At 43.5% G+C, this 20,086-nt stretch overlaps 1 protein-coding gene across 1 annotated transcript in view; it reads left to right on the top strand.

Moving 5' to 3' along the window:
* The window catches only part of LOC139381566 (heterogeneous nuclear ribonucleoprotein L-like), a 56,568-nt gene extending 36,970 nt beyond the window's left edge, over nt 1-19,598 (top strand). Inside the window, exons 2-13 of the mRNA XM_071125201.1 lie at nt 1,783-1,901; nt 3,003-3,240; nt 10,139-10,224; nt 10,482-10,578; nt 10,709-10,781; nt 14,790-14,861; nt 15,378-15,589; nt 15,807-15,928; nt 16,322-16,523; nt 17,086-17,143; nt 17,251-17,349; nt 17,980-19,598. Coding sequence (XP_070981302.1) covers nt 1,783-1,901; nt 3,003-3,240; nt 10,139-10,224; nt 10,482-10,578; nt 10,709-10,781; nt 14,790-14,861; nt 15,378-15,589; nt 15,807-15,928; nt 16,322-16,523; nt 17,086-17,143; nt 17,251-17,349; nt 17,980-18,035 — 1,434 coding nt within the window. The 3' untranslated portion in view covers nt 18,036-19,598. The remainder of the gene's footprint in view (nt 1-1,782; nt 1,902-3,002; nt 3,241-10,138; nt 10,225-10,481; nt 10,579-10,708; nt 10,782-14,789; nt 14,862-15,377; nt 15,590-15,806; nt 15,929-16,321; nt 16,524-17,085; nt 17,144-17,250; nt 17,350-17,979) is intronic.
* The last annotated feature ends 488 nt before the right edge of the window (nt 19,599-20,086 follow it).

The following is a 20,086-nucleotide window of genomic DNA, read 5'->3' as shown; positions in this document are numbered from 1 at the left end:
AATATGAGAGCATTTTTTGCTGATTTGACCATTTTCACCTGTGGAACTAACCCTTCAGTTCAGTCAGGAATCCCTGTTCCCTGTTCCAAAAAAAATACATGTTTTCACCTAATTTTAACATTCTATCATAAAGATCACATGCTCAATGTAATTAAAAACACATTTTCCCATCTCAAGAGGTTAAATTTAAAAAATACTATAGTAAGTGCCGATTAAGTGCTAAATAAAATAACAGGGTTGACCATAACAGGGTTGACCATAACAGGGTTGACCATAACAGGGTTGACGATTTAATCTGATATCAGCCATACATCCCCTTGTGACAGAGGGAATGGAAGCTTGTTGTGCACAACAGGGAGTTGCAATTAAATGTAAGCTTCACAACAAAAAACAAGGAAATTGTTAAAAAAATTCTAGCCTGTCTATCTATGGGTATCAGGGTTGATGTGTTATTCTAGCCTGTCTATCTATGGGTATCAGGGTTGATGTGTTATTCTAGCCTGTCTATCTATGGGTATCAGGGTTGATGTGTTATTCTAGCCTGTCTATCTATGGGTATCAGGGTTGATGTGTTATTCTAGCCTGTCTATCTATGGGTATCAGGGTTGATGTGTTATTCTAGCCTGTCTATCTATGGGTATCAGGGTTGATGTGTTATTCTAGCCTGTCTATCTATGGGTATCAGGGTTGATGTGTTATTCTAGCCTGTCTATCTATGGGTATCAGGGTTGATGTGTTATTCTAGCCTGTCTATCTATGGGTATCAGGGTTGATGTGTTATTCTAGCCTGTCTATCTATGGGTATCAGGGTTGATGTGTTATTCTAGCCTGTCTATCTATGGGTATCAGGGTTGATGTGTTATTCTAGCCTGTCTATCTATGGGTATCAGGGTTGATGTGTTATTCTAGCCTGTCTATCTATGGGTATCAGGGTTGATGTGTTATGCTCGGCCCGCACAGTTTTCCACCACAAAACAACAGAAAATGGCCAAAAAGAGTAGAACCAGCTCACCTGCTTTTACACTAGGATTTGACTATTAGATGTTCAACATTTTTTTAAATGTTATTTACAAAGGAAAAGTTTCATTAAATTAAAATGAATTAAAATGAGAATTCAGTTAATGTAACAGGGTTGACCTTAAAATGAGGGACACTAATCACATCAAATAAATTAATCACTAATCACATGAAAAAAATAATAGTCTTCAGAAATGACTTTGTCAAAACAACAAAATAACTAGGGTTTTACAATGATGGTGAAACTTGGAGAAATGTTGGGTTAAGTGGGTTCAAATCTACCTCAAGGTGACACAGGGTTGATGGAGGGACATGTCAAAGTGCTGAATTTACTTTATTCATATTAAAAATCTGATTTATTGAATTATGCATGTGGTCTATAGTAAAGGGCACTTCATTTAATATAACAGGCTTTTAAAATTCAATATTGGTGCACAATTTCTACTTAAAATATCAAAGGGATGAAAAGGCACCCATTTGCACTCTCCAATGCACTCTCACTCTCTCACATAGAGGGGTACAGTCCCAGTTAGGGAAGGTTAGGCTGTACTGGAGGTCATCCATTTTGAGCTGCAGTTAAATTATTCAGCCTGAAACCTCCTCCCTACACCCACTCTTTTCAAAATGACTCCTTTTTTAGATAGGTATTATACAGTGCATTGCACTTGAGTTGCCAGTTGATTTATGATCAACAGAACCTCTGCCCCTATTCTAGGAATTGTATTTGTTCTGATCTCTAACCAATATTGTGTGTGTGTGTTGCAGGACAGTGGGGATGACTCCCACAGAATTGCCCAGTCCCCAGTGGTCCATGTCAGGGGGCTGTGTGAGGCCGTGGTGGAAGCTGACCTGGTGGAGGCCCTGGAAAAGTTTGGCCCTATATGGTAAGAATCCACTCACATATGTTGGATGATATGTTCCCCCCCCACCCCCCACCCCTTAACCCCCTGTTTTCGTCATTGTAAGACATAGAAATAAAAAGGCTTTTATCTCATCTTTTAGTTAAACAGAAGGGAAACGAATATGGAACATGCACTGTACTGTGACTTGGAAGACTGTGGATTAGAGTGTAGCTACATGGATCATGTAAATGTGGTGTGGATATGTGTGAGGCATTTCCCCTCAGGCCTCCCCAGTGACTTGCCTTTCATCCTGTTGAAGTCATTGGGGGGTTCTGTAGAAATAAAAACGTATATCAGCATATACTGAAGGCTCAACTCACTTCCTTTGAAGAACTACACACATACTCACAGACACACGCAAACATTTTCACAGTCACACGTCAGTATACAGTCGACTCACACACACACATACCAGCACGCACATGGAGTGGAGGTGTTTGTGGCCAAACCAAGCTTTTACATCACAGAGACCTTGAGTAACAGAGAGAGCTCAGTGTTAATCAGGCTCGTTATGTGGTGCAATATTAATTACGTAACGTCCCATCAAACCTAGGAGAGCTGCGACAGCATGGTTAACCCACAACATAGAGACAATCTACCGTACCATGGTAACTGTAGAAACTATGGTAACTGTCCAATTAGACCAGCACTGCCCACAGTATGGTAACAACTGCACTTACTCCCTCCCCTCTTCTGTTTTTGTGCATCTATGTTGAGCCAACATAGGTGATTTTGGGGGGAAGTATAAACAAAAAGCCCCACAAACAAATAGAGCGGTTTCCTTTCTTGTAGAATTGTTTGAGAATATAACCTCATAACCTCAGAATTGAACTAGGAAATGTTTTACATTACAAACTTGCAAAGTTTTCATTCTGTCAGTTCAGGACATGAGTTCTCATCGGGCAAATTTCAAAGACACCCTATTTCCAATAGTGTTCTACTTTTAGCACCAAATGTCGTTCCCTACGGTAGAGAGGGAATGTGGTTTTATTTGAGCCACTGTCCATTTAGAGTAATAGACCATTTTTCTACTCAGTGAATTGAATTCTAATGGACTTCCTTGTTGTTCTGTGTTGATGGCAGCTATGTGATGATGATGCCCTTTAAGCGGCAGGCGCTGGTGGAGTTTGAGATGGTGGAGAGTGCTGATAAGTGTGTGGCGTGTGGGAGTAGCGAGGCCGTCTACATCGCAGGCCAGCAGGCCTTCTTCAACTACTCCACCAGCAAGAGGATCACTCGCCCCACCAACTCAGACAACCCCAACAGTGGCAACAAAGTCCTGCTCCTTTCGATCCAGAATCCCCTCTACCCCATCACCACGGTAAGAACATGGTAACAGTACGTGACTCCTGGCATGAGTCAGTGCTGAAAATACATACTGTATTACACAATAGCATCACAGCAGTAACAGTAGTTGCCACCCGCCTGGCACTGTATGCATGCTATACTGTCACCATGGTAACAGTACTGACCAAGAGTACCTCATTATTGCCCATGTTAACAGTAGTCATGTGAATATATGAATTATAAACATTGTGTATAATCATAGAACTACAGGGTTTATATTTGTACTCTTTCTTGCTTTCTCGCTCCCTTTCTATCTCTCTATGTTACCCTCTCTTTCATTCTTTCTTTCTCTCTCTCTGTCTACCTCTCTCCCCTAATGGGAGCAGTCAGGCTACATTTAGAAAGTAGTGCTTAAAAGCATCTTGTGGCTGTTTCAAGGTTTATTTCCCCCTGAGTTTGTACATATCTCCTGCCAACACCCATCTATCGCCACCTTTCTCTGTCATCTCCCTCTGCTCTCTTTCTCTCCCCCTCCCTCCCTCTCAGGTTGCATTGAAAGATAGAGAGGGCTCTCCGCGGGGTACCTGTAGTGTTCAGATAGCATGTGTCTGATGTAGGGCTGACCCCATTTAGTCGACTGGTCGATAGGCGGTTGGTCGACCGAGATTTCTTTAGTCGAGCATATAGCAAACACAAAATAAAAATGTCATGGTGTACAAGACACCTGTCTGATTTGCGCCTGTCTGAGTGGACTGATCCATTGTGGAGGCCATGGGGATGGTATAGTCCATCAGTCTAAGACATTTGCTACTGAAAATGTGTATGGTTATATTACATAAGAACAATAAAAAATGTAATATTTTAAAACAAATGCGCTTTCTCCCGCGTTTGATAGCGGTCGATATCCGCGGTTCTGAAACATCAGTGCGCTGTTTAATTGTTGCCAAATCCTAGACCATGTTGCTATGTGCATAATAAAGCCAAATAAAATAAAATGTTATGGTTCATATACACATATTTAGCACATATTATTGTGGGTGTAGTGAAATGCTTGTGGCATTGACTAAAATTCAGTAGAATATAATGCAGTACATACATATGACATGAGTAAAGCAAAATGTAAACATTATTAAAGTAACAAGTGTTCCATTTTTAAAGTGGGCAGTGAGTCCAAGTCTATGTATATAGGGCAGCAGCCTCTAAGGTGCAGAGTTGAGTAACCGGGTGGAAGCCGGCTAGTGATGGCTATTTAACAGTCTGATGGCCTTGAGGTTGAAGCTGTTTTTCAGTCTCTTGGTCCCAGCTTTGTTGGATGAAAGCGGGTGAACAGGCAGTGGCTTGGGTGGTTGATGTCCTTGATGAGCTTTTTGGCCTTCCTGTGACATCTGATGCTGTAGGTGCCCTGAAGGGCAGGTAGTTTGCCCCCGGTGATGCGTTGTGCAGACCGCACTACCCTCTGGAGAGCCCTGCGGTTGCAGGCGGTGCAGTTGCCGTACCAGGCGGTGATAGAGCTCGACAGGATGCTCTCAATTGTGCATCTGTAACGGTTTGTGAGGGTTTTGGCTGCAGATCTATTGGGGTTGTAAGCAAATTGAAGTGGGTCTAGGGTGTCAGGTAAGGTAGAGGTGATATGATCCTTAAAACTAGCCTCTCAAAGCACTTCATGATGACAGAAATGAGTGCTAGTCATTAAGTTCAGTTACCTTTGCTTTCTTGGGCACAGGAACAATGAATGACATCTTGAAGCAAGTGGGGACAGCAGACGTCTTGTGTCTGAGTCGTTGAATTGCGATTCCACTTTGTCTCTGTACTGACGTTTTGCCTGTTTGATTGCCTTATGGAGGGAATAACTAGTGTACACTGTTTGTATTCGGCCATATTCCCCGTCACCTTGCCATGGTTAAATGCGGTGGTTCGTGTTTTCAGTTTTGAGCAAATGCTGCCATCTATCCATGGTTTCAGGTTTGGGTAGGTTTTAATAGTCACAACATCTCCTTTACACTTCCTGATGAATTCAGTCACTGTATCCATGTATTCATCAATGTTATTCTCAGAGGCTACCCGGAACATATCCCAGTCCGCGTGATCAAAACTATCTTGAAGCATGGATTCCAACTGGTCAGACCAGCATTTAATAAACCTTAGTACTTCCTGTTTTAGTTTCTGCCTATATGAAGGGAGGAGAAAAATGGAGTCGTGATCAGATTTTCTGAAGGGAGGGCGGGGGAGGGCCTTGGAAGCATTTGGAAAAGTTGAGTAGCAGTGGTCCAATGTTTTTCCAGAGCGAGTACTACAGTCAATGTGATGGTAGAACTTAGGTAGCGTTTTCCTCAACTGTGCCTTGTTAAAATCCCCAGCTACAATAAATGCGGCCTCAGGATGTTTGGTTTCCATTTTGCATAAAGTCCAGTGTAGTTCTTTGAGGGCTGTCGGGGTATCATCTTAAGGGTAATATACACAGATGTGACTATAACCGAATCACTTATGGTCGGCATTTGATTGTGAGGTATTCTAGTTCGGGTGAACAAAAGAACTTGAGTTTCTGTGTGTTATCACAATCACACCATGGGTAGTTAATCATTAAACAGACACCCCCGCCTTTCTTCTTCCCGGAGAGTTCTTTATTCCTATCTGCGCGATGTACTGAGAACCCAGCTGGCTGTATGGATGGGGACAGTATATCCCGAGACAGCTATGTTTCCGTGAAACAGAGTATGTTACAATCCCTGATGTCTCTTTGGAAGGAGATCCTCGCCCTGAGTTCATCTACTTTATTATCCAGAGACTGAACATTAGCGAGATATAAACTCGGAGCGGTAGATGGTGTACACGCCTCCTGACTAGAAGTCCACTCCGAATACCTCTTCTCCGCCGGAGGTGTTTTGGAGTAGCTTCTGGAATAAGTTCAATTGCCCTGGGGGTTACGAACAAAGGATCCAATTTGGGAAAGTCATATTCCTGGTTGTAATGCTGGTGAGTTACCGCTGCTCTGATATCCAAAAGTTATTTCCGGCTGCATTTAGTAAAAATAATAATAATAATAAACCCTCCTTTTTAATCTCCTTATTGTTATTATTACTATTATTATTATGATCATTATAATAAGTAATGTTATTATCATTAGTAGGCTTAGTATAGCAGCCTTGTATAACCACCATCAAGCTGTAGGCCAAAGAGTACATCCTGTTTAGTCTTAATCCCGTAATTTAGGCCTGTAATTTCAATACTTATATAGGCTACTGTATCAATCAATAATTCATTCGTTTATGTCATCACACAGCATACGAGTCATTCATGACTTGAAATGCAATCAAGCATTTTAGTTTTCAAATAACAAAGCAAACCTTGAATAATTAGCGGAAACAATAAATAAACCGTTCCATTTCGGCGATTGCATTCACAAATTCATGCGACTGTTTTTAGTCTTTGCTGTAATAAAGGCTTTCAAAAAATTAATGAAAAAAGACTTACAAAAGACTCTTTGGTATGCTTATAATTGAATTACTGTTGTTTACATTGTTTCAAACAGTCTGAAAAATTATATTGTAATCTAACAGCACCTGTTTGGCACACCTTACCTTATTTTTCTTGATCTCCATTATTTTCAGCAATTAGTCAAATTTATTCCACACATCTGACTTCCCCTTTACCTCCTGAGCAACCAAACAGTTTGAGTTTATTCCTCACTTCATCTGCATACATTTTGTGTTTTGGCGTTCAGAGTTTGTGCTATAGGTCAGGCCCTCTTGGTCATGTGCATGCGATGCATACGTGTGTCAGGTAACGAGAGTAAGGGTTGAGGGAATAGGGAATGTTTAACCGAGACAAATGAGGGATTTCAGAAACCAAACTTTTCCGTCAGAAATGGCTGTAATTATTTTTCAGGTTCAGCAACACGGACAGCGCGATAAACACTGTTGTCGCTGCAGCAGGGAGGAGAGAGTGACAATGGGTGCTAGTCACACAGTCACTCGCTTTCTTTTTTATCAACACAGAGCATCAATTCTGAGCCTCGCCTGGAACAATCAAGTCAATTGCGGTCGGACTACCTCTTGTCATCTGTGTGTCTTAATTATTTCATCAAACAGTTGCCTTAAAGCATCAGACAAGCTCAGTGCATATAGTTGATTTAATTAAAACACATATGGAAAAATTGGTCGAAAGAACAGACGACTCTCGGTCGACCAATTCTTTTTTTTGGGTCGAGGACAGCCCTAGGCTGATGATAAGAATACCAGGAAGCTCAGGTATATCAGTCTCCCTCAGATATGGGATGCACAAATAGGCTGAGAAAGGATCCAGCCTTATGCTGTCTCACTCCAGGTGAGCAGAGAATAAATAACACACGCAACAACCAAGATAAATGTGCAGAGACCTAGATAGGGTTGAATTGTGTTATTATTAAGTCAAACAGAGACAAACTGTCTGATTAGAGAGACAGTCACTGTGTTAGAAGTATAACAGCACACACTAAAGTACTGATAAATGTAAAGTACCAGTCAAAAGTTTGGACACACCTACTCATTCAAGGGATTTTCTTTACTTTTACTATTTTCAACATTGTATAATAATTGTAAAAAAACTACGAAATAACACACATGGAATCATGTAGAAACCAAAAAAGTGTTAAACAAATATATTTTAGATTTTAGATTCTTCAAAGTAGCCACCCTTTGCCTTGATGACATTCTCTCAACCAGCTTCACCTGGAATGCTTTTCCAACAGTCTTGAATGAGTTCTCACATATGCTGATCACATGTTGGCTGCTTTTCCTTCACTCTGCAGTCCAACTCATCCCAAACCATTTCAATTGGTTTGAGATTGGGGGATTGTGGAGACCAGGTCATCTAATGCAGCACTCCATCACTCACCTTCTTGGTCAAATAGCCCTTACACAGCCTGGAGGTGTGTTGGGTCATTGTCCTGTTGAAAAACAAATGATAGACCCACTAATTGCAAACCAGATGGAATGGCGTATTGCTACAGAATGCTGTGGTAGCCATGCTGGTTAAGTGTGCCTTGAATTCTAAATAAATCACCAACAGGGTCACCAGCAAAGCACCCCCACACAATCTCCTCCATGCTTCACGGTGGGAACCACACATGCAGAGATCATCCGTTCACCTACTCTACGTCTCACAAAGAACCAAAAATCTCAAATTTGGACTCATCAAACCAAAAGACAGATTTCTACTGGTCTAATGTCCATTTCCCGTGTTTCTTGACCCAAGAAAGTATCTTCTTCTTATTAGTGTCCTTTAGTAGTGGTTTCTATGCAGCAATTCGACCATGAAGGCCTGATTCACACAGTCTCCTCTGAACAGTTGATGTTGAGATGTGTCTGTTACTTGAACTCTGAAACATTTATTTGGGCTGCAATTTCTGAGGCTGGTAACTCTAATGAACTTATCCTCTGCAGCAGAGGTAACTCTGGGTCTTCCTTTCCCGTGGCGGTCCTCATGAGAGACAGTTTCATCATAGCGCTTGATGATTTTTGCGACTGCACTTGAAGAAAATGTCAAAGTTCAATCCACACCTGTTAATTGAAATGCATTCCAGGTGAAGCTGGTTGAGAGAATGTCAAGAGTGTGCAAAGCTGTCATCAAGGGAAAGGGCGGCTACTACTCAAATATAAAATATATTTAGATTTCTTTAACACTTTTTTGGTTACTACATGATTCCATATCTGTTATTTCAAAGTTTTGATGTCTTCACTATTATTCTTTAATGTTACACCAGGAACGCACAATCCATCCATCAGTGCTCAGACTGTCCGCAATAGGCTGAGAAAGGCTGGACTGAGGGCTTGTAGGCCTGTTGTGAGGCAGGTCCTCACCAGACATCACCGGCAACAACGTCGCCTATGGGCACAAACCCACCGTCGCTGGACCAGACAGGACTGGCAAAAAGTGCTCTTCACTAACGAGTTGAGGTTTTGTCTCACATGGGGTGATGGTCGAATTTGCGTTTATCGTCGAAGGAATTAGCGTTACACCGAGGCCTGTACTCTGGAGGGTCCGTCATGGTCTGGGGCGGTGTGTCACAGCATCATCGGACTGAGCTTGTTGTCATTGCAGGCAATCTCAACGCTGTGCGTTACAGGGAAGAGATCCTCCTCCCTCATGTGGTACCCTTCCTGCAGGCTCACCCTGACATGACCCTCCAGCTTGACAATGCCATCAGCCATACTGCTCATTCTGTGCGTGATTTCCTGCAAGACAGGAATGTCAGTGTTCTGCCATGGCCAGCGAAGTGCCTGGATCTCAATCCCATTGAGCACGTCTGGGACCTGTTGGATCGGAGGGTGAGGACTAGGGCCATTCCCCCCAGAAATGTCCAGGAAGTTGCAGGTGCCTTGGTGGAAGAGTGGGGTAACATCTCACAGCAAGAACTGGCAAATCAGGTGCAGTCCATGAGGAGGAGATGCAGGTGGTGGCCACACCAGATACTGACTGTTGCTTTCGATTTTGACCCCCCCCCTTTGTTCAGGGACACATTATTCCATTTCTGTTAGTCGCATGTCTGTGGAACTTGTTCAGTTTATGTCTCAGTTGTTGAATCTTGTTATGTTCATACAAATATTTACACATGTTAAGTTTGCTGAAAATAAACAAATTTGACAGTGATAGGACGTTTCTTTTTTTGCTGAGTTTAGGTTCCTGCATCCAGGCTGCATCCTCTCTACTCGAAGGACACACAGATGTTCCTACTTGATGAAGTCTCACATAAACACTGGTTCTCATTATTCCACCAATTTCACACAGGAACCTCTCAAATATTGTGAACAAATTTGTCACCGCCTGGTGTATTGTCTCCGGTGTTGTAGGTGTCAGGGAGAAGTGCCGTTTTAATTGGAACATGTATCTTCCAGCTGCAGCCTTGGTGAGAGCTGACTAAAGCCTTCCGTGTGTCTCCGTCTCTTGTCTCCAAGGATGTTCTCTACACAGTGTGCAACCCCATAGGCAGTGTGATGCGCATCGTCATCTTCAAACGCAACGGCATCCAGGCCATGGTGGAATATCCTTTCTGTCTAGCTGGTTGGCTGGCTGGCTGGCTGGCTGGCTGCCTGGCTGCCTGGCTGCCTGTTAGAGTGTGAGTGTGGAGGGTGTAACCATAAAAAAGGTATCCACAGGTCAAATTATTCAACCAGCGTAGATTTGTTTTTGTTGGTGGTTTTAGAGGTTTTATATCTTCTATGTGGGGACTTGTAATTGTAGATTGAGGCTTGAGATTATTTGGTTGTGTTGCTGTTGTCCTTAACTGCCCCCCCTAACATTTGAGTCCATCGAGTGTGCTCAGAAAGCTAAGGCTGCTCTCAATGGAGCTGACATCTATGCTGGCTGCTGCACCTTAAAAATCGAATATGCAAGGGTAAGTCTGTATTCACCACACACAATCACATACATAACGCTTAGCAAATAGATTTTCTTTAAAACGCTGGAACACTTCCTGATGATCAGCCTCAGCATGCAACAACATATCTGTTGTTTCCCTCCTACAGCCAACTCGCTTGAATGTGATCAGAAATGACAACGAGAGCTGGGACTACACAAAGCCTTACCTGGTTCGAAGAGGTAAGATTCTGCTCCTTGTTCTGTGTATGTAGGCTATGGAGTGATCTCATTGTGTAGAAGCTGCTGAGTTAGGGCTATGGGCTGCCATATAGGGCTGCCATTGTGTCAGAGTGTCCATGGGCAGCCTGCAGGGCAGAGTCAGGTTTTCCTTGCCCTTTATCTGAAATCTGCCCAGGCTGCAAACAGAATAGCAGGAGAGGTAAGGATATCAAAGAAGTGTGGCTGTTTCTCTTCTCATTCCTCACAAGCTGTAGATAGATACACTCTGAGCTGAGAGAGAGAGAGAGAACTGGACTGTTTGTCCTGAGTTTAGTCTGCGTCAGCTGAAATGAGACAGAGAAGTTGTGATACTTCTCATTATCCTGTGCTAAATATGCTAACTTGAGACAGCCAGATACTGAGTCAGAGGCTGAGGAGAGCACTGTGGTTGTATCATTGCATGAGGAATGTTATAGTAGCAAAGATGCCGTTTGAAAAAAGTGCAGAGAAATGGCCTGTTGTTGGCTACCCCTCTTTACCACCCTCCCCCCATCCCACCCCGTCTATGTGAAGTCATCATTGTGACTGTAGCGCCCCCTATTGTGAGGTGGTTAAGGACCAGTATGGACCACAGACCTGCAGTCAACCAAGCCAACACAAGACCGACCCACTGCGCGTCCTTCTCCAAGCAACACACTCTCACATCCGTCTCTCACAAGCCTGCACCTGCCGCCCATGGGAATAGAGGGAGAGAGAGGAAAAAAGAGGGATGGACGACAGGCTGACCCTGCACAGCAACATGCATCCATCTTCACCCAAACCTCAAGAGAGAGGAAGCGAGACTACTCATTCATCCTGACCTCATGCAACCTCAACATCAACACGCCCAGGACAACCCGCCAGTGCCACCTCATGGCTGGAGGACTGGCTGCTTTTAGACTTTTTAGACTGGACCAATTTCCTTCTCTTGCTTGCGTCCTGATCATATTCAGTCAGTTATCTGACTGGTTAAAACCCTTTATATTCTCTCACCAAATAATCAGTAGTAGAAATATCGATGTATTAGTCTATACTATCTCTAGTCTGGACATGTGAACATAAGAGTGTATTTCTCTCTTTGTCTTCTAGGCGTTTGTCTTAAGTCAGACAATAAGCAAAACATCTCTGCTCTGTAATCTACTTAAACACCAAGGTGACACTATCTTCTACTGTAAACTACTTGATATTATAGCATTTCTGTCAGTGTCAATGTGTTGAAATGCCTACTGTAGTAGAAGAGAACTGCTTAGATTAAATCCTGAACATTGAATGTCTATTCTTGAATGCACTGTTAATGGGGGTACATCGTGTGGATGAAGAGAGTCACAGTTCCTTAGAGGCCCTCTATCAGAGACCCAACCTTTATATCGCTATCTGAAAGGCATTGCCCTGTGAAAGTCAGCCCCTTTTCTCCTAGTGCATCCATCTCCTCAAATTAACCAGGGGACACAGTCGACTGCTGAGGGGGTTCACCCTATGATGAATATCACCCTTTACTACATGGCTAAATGAGAAGTCAGGCGAGATGCTAACTCATTTGAAAGCCCTGTGAGAGTGAGTTAGCCTCCTGCTGTGGCGCCGTTCTTAGGACACTCAAATGTTTTCCTCCAGCGTCCTCTGTGGACGTCTCTCACCTCGCCTCGGGAATGACTGCTTCAGTACCATGCCGCTCTCCGCTTACCTGAGAGGAACTTATATTTGATTCACTTTAAATCACCCTCACACTTTTATTATACTGGGTATTGGATTGTATATCAGCATAAGTATAAGTCATGGTTCTATCAGCTGCTGTATAATGAAGTATCCCACGCGTACAGTATATACTGTGTGATCTGGTCTGTAGCACCTTTCCTTATAGAGAATCTATATCCCTGGCATTTAGGAACAGGTGTCAACGTGGTGTTACAACACGTTAGAGTTCGATGCTCTACGTGCAACAACATGGTGTCTGGTTCACATCCCATGGGGACCAGCCAGAGAGGCTGTCTGTGACATCACGTCCCCTGTGAGTTGCCTTAGCCAAAGCAGGGTTCATATTGCTGTTGCCCACGGCGAAGATTAGCTGCCTTTTTAGCTAGCAGTCCTCTGCAAGGAGACTTTGCTGTGACTCTCATCCCCTGGCCCCTTTGGGGGAAATAGCAGTCGACTTGGGTGGGGTAAATAACTAGCAATTTCAACTGAAATTCTAACGAATCATTCCGTAAAAAACGGGAGAATAGTCAGCCAAGAAGAGAAGCAGCGCTTTAATTCTCTAATCATGCTCAGTGCACCAGTTGGCCAGGGAATTATGATTGCCAAAGCAAATCTGTTCTCTGGTAACTTTACCTGGATAAATAAAGGTTGAGTGCACAGCATGAGACTGCAGTCTCTCCGAGGATGTTGTTAATGATGGATAGTTTTCCCTTCTTCTCCCCCCCAGAGGACGACCAGAGGAGAGAGGGTTTTTGTGAGGCATGGGGGGTGGGGGTGGATCTCAGGGTATAATAATAGATGCTGTTTGAGGCCTGATTGTGGAGGGAGGCATAGGGTGAGATGGGGGGGGGGGGGTAATGATGAGTTCCGCTGGCACAGCAAACAGGGCGGTGAACCCTGCTGTACACCCCTAATCTGTGAGTGAAGGTCACTTTGACTATCTGATGAAAGCTCTCTCTCTTAATAATCCCCCTTATCATTTTACACCCATGTAGCATTTCAGTAGAGTGTCTTGTGACTTGGCCTGGGGGGACTGTTGTGGATACCACACGGCATCTCCCAACCCCCCAACCACAGAGCTGACCTGGCTGCAATAGTTACATAGATGGGTTCCTGTAAGCTATAGTGGAGCATTACTGACTAATAAAGGAGATCTGGTTACTTGTAAGTTATAGAGGGGCTTTTCAGTTGTAGAGGTAAACTTATTGAACTGAATAATTGGAGTGATATTATCTGCGTTTCCACGTAGAAAAACAGGAGCTCTGATTCATGGAACATGGAAGGTTCCCACTGGGCACACACTGGTTGAATCAACGTCATTTGAACCAACGTGGAAAAGATGCTGAATTGACCTCTGTGCCTAGTAGGTTTCTTTGATCTTTTCATCTGTATTGTTAGTCTTCTAATTAGGGCTCAGTTGGGACTGCTCTTGTGGGAGATGGAACTGCAGCTGCTCTTTGTCCATCCTGTGCCTCCATGTATCTCTCTGTGATTCTGTGCCAGTTGTGAACTGACTATCTGATGATGCAACACAGGTTGATGTTGTTTCACTTGTCCTGAAAGAGACAGCCTGTGCCAGTAAAGCCAAGACCTCAGTGAGAGGGGTTGCTGACTGTTCACCCTAGTGATGTAATTCAGGTACTTTTCCTCCACCAATCTTTGTATAAAAATGTAACAACGTTTCCCCCCTGTTTAAAATGTGCCCTTTGTTTTTTCTTTCTATTTTTGAATCTTCTCTCCACTGTTCCTTGTCTATAGATTGCTGAAGGATGTCAACTGTATTTAGTAAAGTAAATTGCCATTGTGGTTAACAGTAGACCTACTTTAGGCCTACGTGTCTTGGTGTCTCCTTCTCTCTGTATGTAATAGTACAACATAGTACTACTGTTCAAATAGTACAACATAGTACTACTGTTCAAATAGTACAACATAGTACTAATGCATGGTAAAGGTACAACTGTGGATGCATTGAAGTCCTTCTAATGCACAGTATTACCAGGATTTATATTCTAACATGTGTTAATCAATAGCATTGTTTCCATATGTTGCCTAATGGCTATAGTACTGTTACTATGTAAATGAATGTTAAATGTCAACAGACTTGGGGTATCACCAGTGTATTCAGACTCACCTGTAATGTCACAGGTCTTCTGTCGCTTCTCTAATTATATTTGGCTTATTTACCTCCAATGACCTTTTTATCAGCATGTCTATTTGAATAGCTCCTATTTGAATGTGTAGCCCAGAGTCATTTTCCTCATACTCTCTCCCTATGCTGTCAATGTGTTGATGTTTCAGAGCGTGGGAAGGGCAGACAGAGACAGGCCATACTAGGGGAGCACCCGTCCTCTTACGGAGACAACGGATACGGTAAGGTCCCCCCTCCTAACCCCAGCACCAAAACACTACCCTATTACTCAGTGTGCCAACCATATCCCCCTTTGATGTCACGCAGGTTGATACATAGCTATGTTTTCATTTAAAAAGCCCTTTTACAAAAAGTCCCACTGTACCTAACATCATTACTAAACTTTAGACGTACGAGTTACCACACCCGGACTGCCACATTATCCACACTATCCACACTCTGTCCACACTTCCCACACACCCCTTCTGCTCAGATGGAGGGTGTAGATTCTCAACCCTATCTGAAGGTGAGAGGAGTAGAGACCTCCCAAGAGGCTAGTAGAGAAAAATAAAACACACCTCCACACTCCTTTCACCATCAGGGTTGTGTTCATGATGACCGAACAGGACAATAAAGTAGTAGCTGATCTCCTTCATTTCAAAATGCTTTCTCCCGTTTCGTGCCTGCTGAGCACAACCCAGGTGGAAGTGAAAGTTATAACCCCTGCTCCTCCTTTCCCCTTTTGTTATGTATTCCAGGGTCACACTGCCCCCTGTTGCCTCTCCCAGGGAACAGCAGGTACAAGCTGAGCTCCCACGACATCCCAGAGGTGGTGGCCTACCCCCTGCCCCAGAGTTCCTCCTACAACCACGGCTCCAGCTCTGTCGCCATGGTGAGCGGCCTGCACCCCGCCAAGATGAACTGCACCCGCATCTTCAACCTCTTCTGTCTCTATGGCAACATTGAAAAGGTCAGCAGGGGGACCCACCTGAGGAAGAACTTAAGGGCATCCATGTGTGTGTTGTGGTAGTTTGTCTGTGAATGAACATTTATTTTATATTTTTTGGGGGGAGAGGGGGGTGTTATTCTGTTTGAAGTATTTATGTTTGAAGTAGGTGTAGCTGAAGGTGCGTGAATCTATTTGAGGATTGCTATGCACACAATGTTTGAAACTGTGTGTGTGGCAGGTGAAGTTCATGAAGAGTGTCCCAGGCACTGCCCTAGTAGAGATGGGGGATGAGTATGCAGTGGACAGGGCAATCACTCACCTCAACAGCATCAAGGTGTTTGGCAAGAGGCTCAACGTCTGGTGAGTGTCCTTGTTAGTACATTACAGGGAAGCTTAGGACCTGCAGTATTCAACCACGTAATTAATATTATTGCCTACTAGTATCTTATTACTCTTTCTCTGTTATCAAATCTAATTACCGGTACAGAATCAGTGTGCGGGGGTACAGGTTAGTCGAGGTAATTTTTACATGTAGGTAGGGGTCAAGTGACGATGCATAGATAATAAACAGAGAGTAGCAGCATTGTAAAAACAATGTAAATAGTCTGCGTGACCATTTGATGAATTGTTCAGTAGTCTTATGGCTTGGGGGTAGAAGTTGTTAAGGAGCTTTTTGGACCTGGACTTCAACTCCCTCCCTCTCCATTTCTCTCTTCCTCCTTTTTCTCTCTCTCTCTCTCTCCCCCTCTCCAGTGTGTCCAAGCAGCATGCGGTCATTCCCAGTCAGGTGTTTGAGCTGGAGGACGGCAGCAGCAGCTATAAGGACTTTGCCATGACCAGGAACAACCGCTTCACCAGCCAAGGCCAGGCCTCCAAGAACATCATCCAGCCACCCTCCTGTGTGTTGCACTACTACAACGTCCCCCCCTGCATCTCAGAGGACCAGCTGCTGAGGGTAGGGCTGTGATAAGGTTTTTTGGTGGAGAGGGTGTGAGCAGAGGCCTGAACAGAGGGGTTGAAGGTCAAGGCTAGGGGACGGGATGTAGGGAGTAAGGTAACGATTAACTCCCAGAAGTCCATCCTTTGTACTGGCATCTGAAAGCAGCTGCTGAGGGTATGGCTGGGATGGCAGGGTAGGGTATTGGGAAGGGTTTCTGAGGTCCGTATGGGGTAAGGTTTAGCATGGACTCATCCTGTGTGCTGAACTATTACAAGCCCCTCCCCCTACATTTCAGAGGCCCAGCTGGATCTTGGATAGGTGGTTGGGATGAGGGTGCATATCTAATATTTTGTCAATAGGGCTAAGAGGTGAAATTAGCCTGCTACTCTTTTGCTGCACAATTAAAATAGCTTGCATAGAAGAAGACGACCGCTGATGGTTCTGCCTGTCACTCACTGTCAAATATGTTTGTAGTTTGACTGAGACTAAAGAGCTCCACCATGTGGTTGTGGTTAAAACAGAAGTATTGTCTCGCAACAACCTTTATCTCAGCTGTTCTTTTTTTTTTTTTTTACAGTTATGCTCAGAGCATGATGTGCCAGGTTTCACCAAGTTCAAGATGTTTGATGCAAAGCGTAAGTTTGGGCTTTTTTTACTTTTTCTATTTGTGTGTGTTCGGCTGTTGAAGGAGATAAGTGTACCGTCATACTTAAGTTGTCCTTTTCTCCTCTCTTCTTGTCAGCCTCCTCCAAAACCATTTCTGGCTTGTTAGAGTTTGACTCCAAGACACACGCTGTCGAGGTCTTGACCGTCCTAAACCACTACCAGATCAGAATACCAAGTAAGTGACCAAGATGGCCTTGCTTTCCTCAACAGTGACCGCATACTAGCACCAAACACTCAACCGTTAGTAGTCACTCTCAGCATGAGAACTGATAGTGCCACATACAGTCGGAGAAATGCCCATAAAATTGGATTTAGACCAAACTTACATGAAGACCTGAAAATAATAAATATATTTTTCCTGGGTGAAATAGCATGAGGGACATGTTATAAAATCCAAAGGGGAGAAAGCTGTCAATGCTGTCTGTTCTAGCAGCAGGTGGTTCTTTTTTACATTATTTCTCCTGTCTGTGTTGGTTGGCACCACAGGTGTTTCAGCCTGGCCCTGTGGAATCAGTCGCTGTCAGAGAGGGAGATTAGATGTGTGTGTGTGCTTGTGTGTGTGTGTGCTTGAAGTGAGATAGAGGGAGCACACTAGGACAGGAGTCTGCACCATCTGCTGCACACCTTTTCTCTTCCCAGACCGGACTTAACGCTCCCGTCTTCAGAACTCTCCCTGCCAATGTCCCCAACAGAGTGTGCATGTGTGTGGGCATGCCATATGATCATGTGTGTTTGTTTATGTGCGGAGATATGTGTGAGTTTGTGTGTAGTATGTGTGTAACCTCGTGTGTCTGACCTTTTCCAGATGGCTCTAACCCCTACACCCTGAAGCTGTGCTTCTCCACGTCCTCTCACCTCTAAAGACCAGTGCACCAGCAGGAGAGGGAGAGATGGAGATGGAGAGAAGGAGAAGCGATGGTACTGGGAGGGACAGACTACTAAGCTGACAAGACACTGATAAAGAGGGCCCTCATCCAGACTGACTGGCTCCTCTTGAAGAGGAGAAGACTACTGAAACACAGATGTGTGAAACACTGGAGATTGCTGAAGAGGTTTTTTATCTTGCACCTCTTATTTTGGAGTATTTTTTGTCCTCTTCGTTTTTTGTTTTCTCTGTATAGAGAGAGCCAATCAGAACTAAGAACTGAGAGATGACACCCTGTCTCTTCCCGGCATCCATTGGGGCTGAGCATGGTACCTTAACAGGTGACCCCTGAAAATACTTGTTGTGGACAGAATAAGATGACTTGTTCATTTTTGCGTTGTGTTTGAAGACTGGATAGAGGACATCTATTATGCCCATGCTGTGGAAGAATATCTAAGATGGTCGCCATATTTATGGGTTGACAGCGCTGCTTTTATGCTCGGCACATTCTGTTGAGCAGCAAAAACTCAGTCGTTACTTCAGTGGAACAATGTGTCAATATGAATTTTAAATCACACTGTAATGTGATAATATGTAAAGGTGTATAGAATTGAAATGGAAGTTCTGTTATGGAGGGGTGGGACGGGGGGGAAGGGGGAATATCAATCTTATTTGGAGACATTGTGTCAGCAGGTGTTTTGCTTTGGAGTGGACTGTTTAATGACGCCTTTGTATGATGTTTACACATGAAGAGCCCATGGTCTGTGTCGTATGTCAGTGTTTTGGGGCACTCTGTTTGAGTGTTAGTACTGTGTTAGTATCATGGCTCGCCTGCACTGGTTCAGTGTCAGTAGTTTAGCACATTCGGATTGTTTTAGTGTTTAGTGGCACGCCGATATGTCTTATGTTCACAAATGGCTGTATCCATAATCATTGTACATCATCCCTAGCTCTTTTCCTGATTAATTAGCAAATATAGCAACAATGTTATAGAGATATGTTTTATTTTTAAAACCCTCAAATACCTAAGGTTATTTGGGAACAGCCCTGCCAAAGAGGGTAACAAATAATATGATTGTACAGATGCTTTGTACAAGAATTGTGGAATTCCATTTTACTTGCAAAATAAGGAACTGACACGTTAACAGCATATTCCATGGGTCTACTCTGTATATTTTACTGTATAACGTGAGCAAATACATAGGTGTTATTCAAACCTTTCTGCAAGTAGCAGATTGTAGTTTTTGCCACTACAGTGAAGGGTTATCCAGGCATCAGGATCAGGGTTTGGTTGGATCTGGATGCATGCTGTGAGCGTGACACTCATTAAACATTCAGCAGTCTTCAGATCCTCTTACATCTTTATGATTCGATAATTGTTCCACGTCGTGAGTTACATTTCAAAAGGCTTGAGTTCCCATAAACAGCAGTCTTGTGCTTCATTTAATGGTATCATCAAACGTAAGGAGGGTATTAAAATTCTCACTACACGCATGTTCAGATAGGTAGTACCCATGATGTCCATGTCTGACTGGTCATTAAATGGCGTTGTGTCTGTGTCTTTGTGGTGGATTTTGTGTTTGAGTTTGGTAATCTGTGCCAGTGATAGTCATTGGAGTGACACCAGAATAAAATCTTCATGAACACTACTGATTGTGTAGTCTCCAGCCCTATGAGCTTTGAGAACACACTCCCACGAATCCTCTTTAACAAACTTCAGAGGATCCCTCTGCCCACAAATGTATCTCTGAGGGAATAACTTGTTCAAATAGAATAATGCAGCCGCCTGGCTTTCTAGAGCCACATTGTCAAAAACACAGCGAAAGCTTTGCTTTTCATGACTTGAGAAAACATAGATGTACATTTAAATGTGGAGAGAGCTGGTTGGGAGGAAGGGACAAAAGAAGAGGAAACGGAAGGATGGAAACGGAGGCATACACACACACAGTAACATTTCATGCTAGTTATTTTTCCTTTCAGATGAGATACTGTGCACAGCTAGTGACATGTACTGAAATAACAAACATGTCTTGCTCTCTTAACTGAA

This window comes from Oncorhynchus clarkii, chromosome 23 (genome assembly GCF_045791955.1).
Source record: "Oncorhynchus clarkii lewisi isolate Uvic-CL-2024 chromosome 23, UVic_Ocla_1.0, whole genome shotgun sequence".
Lineage (NCBI taxonomy): Eukaryota > Metazoa > Chordata > Actinopteri > Salmoniformes > Salmonidae > Oncorhynchus > Oncorhynchus clarkii.
The sequence above is the reverse complement of the archived record's forward strand: the minus strand, read 5'-3'. Positions and strand labels throughout refer to the sequence as shown.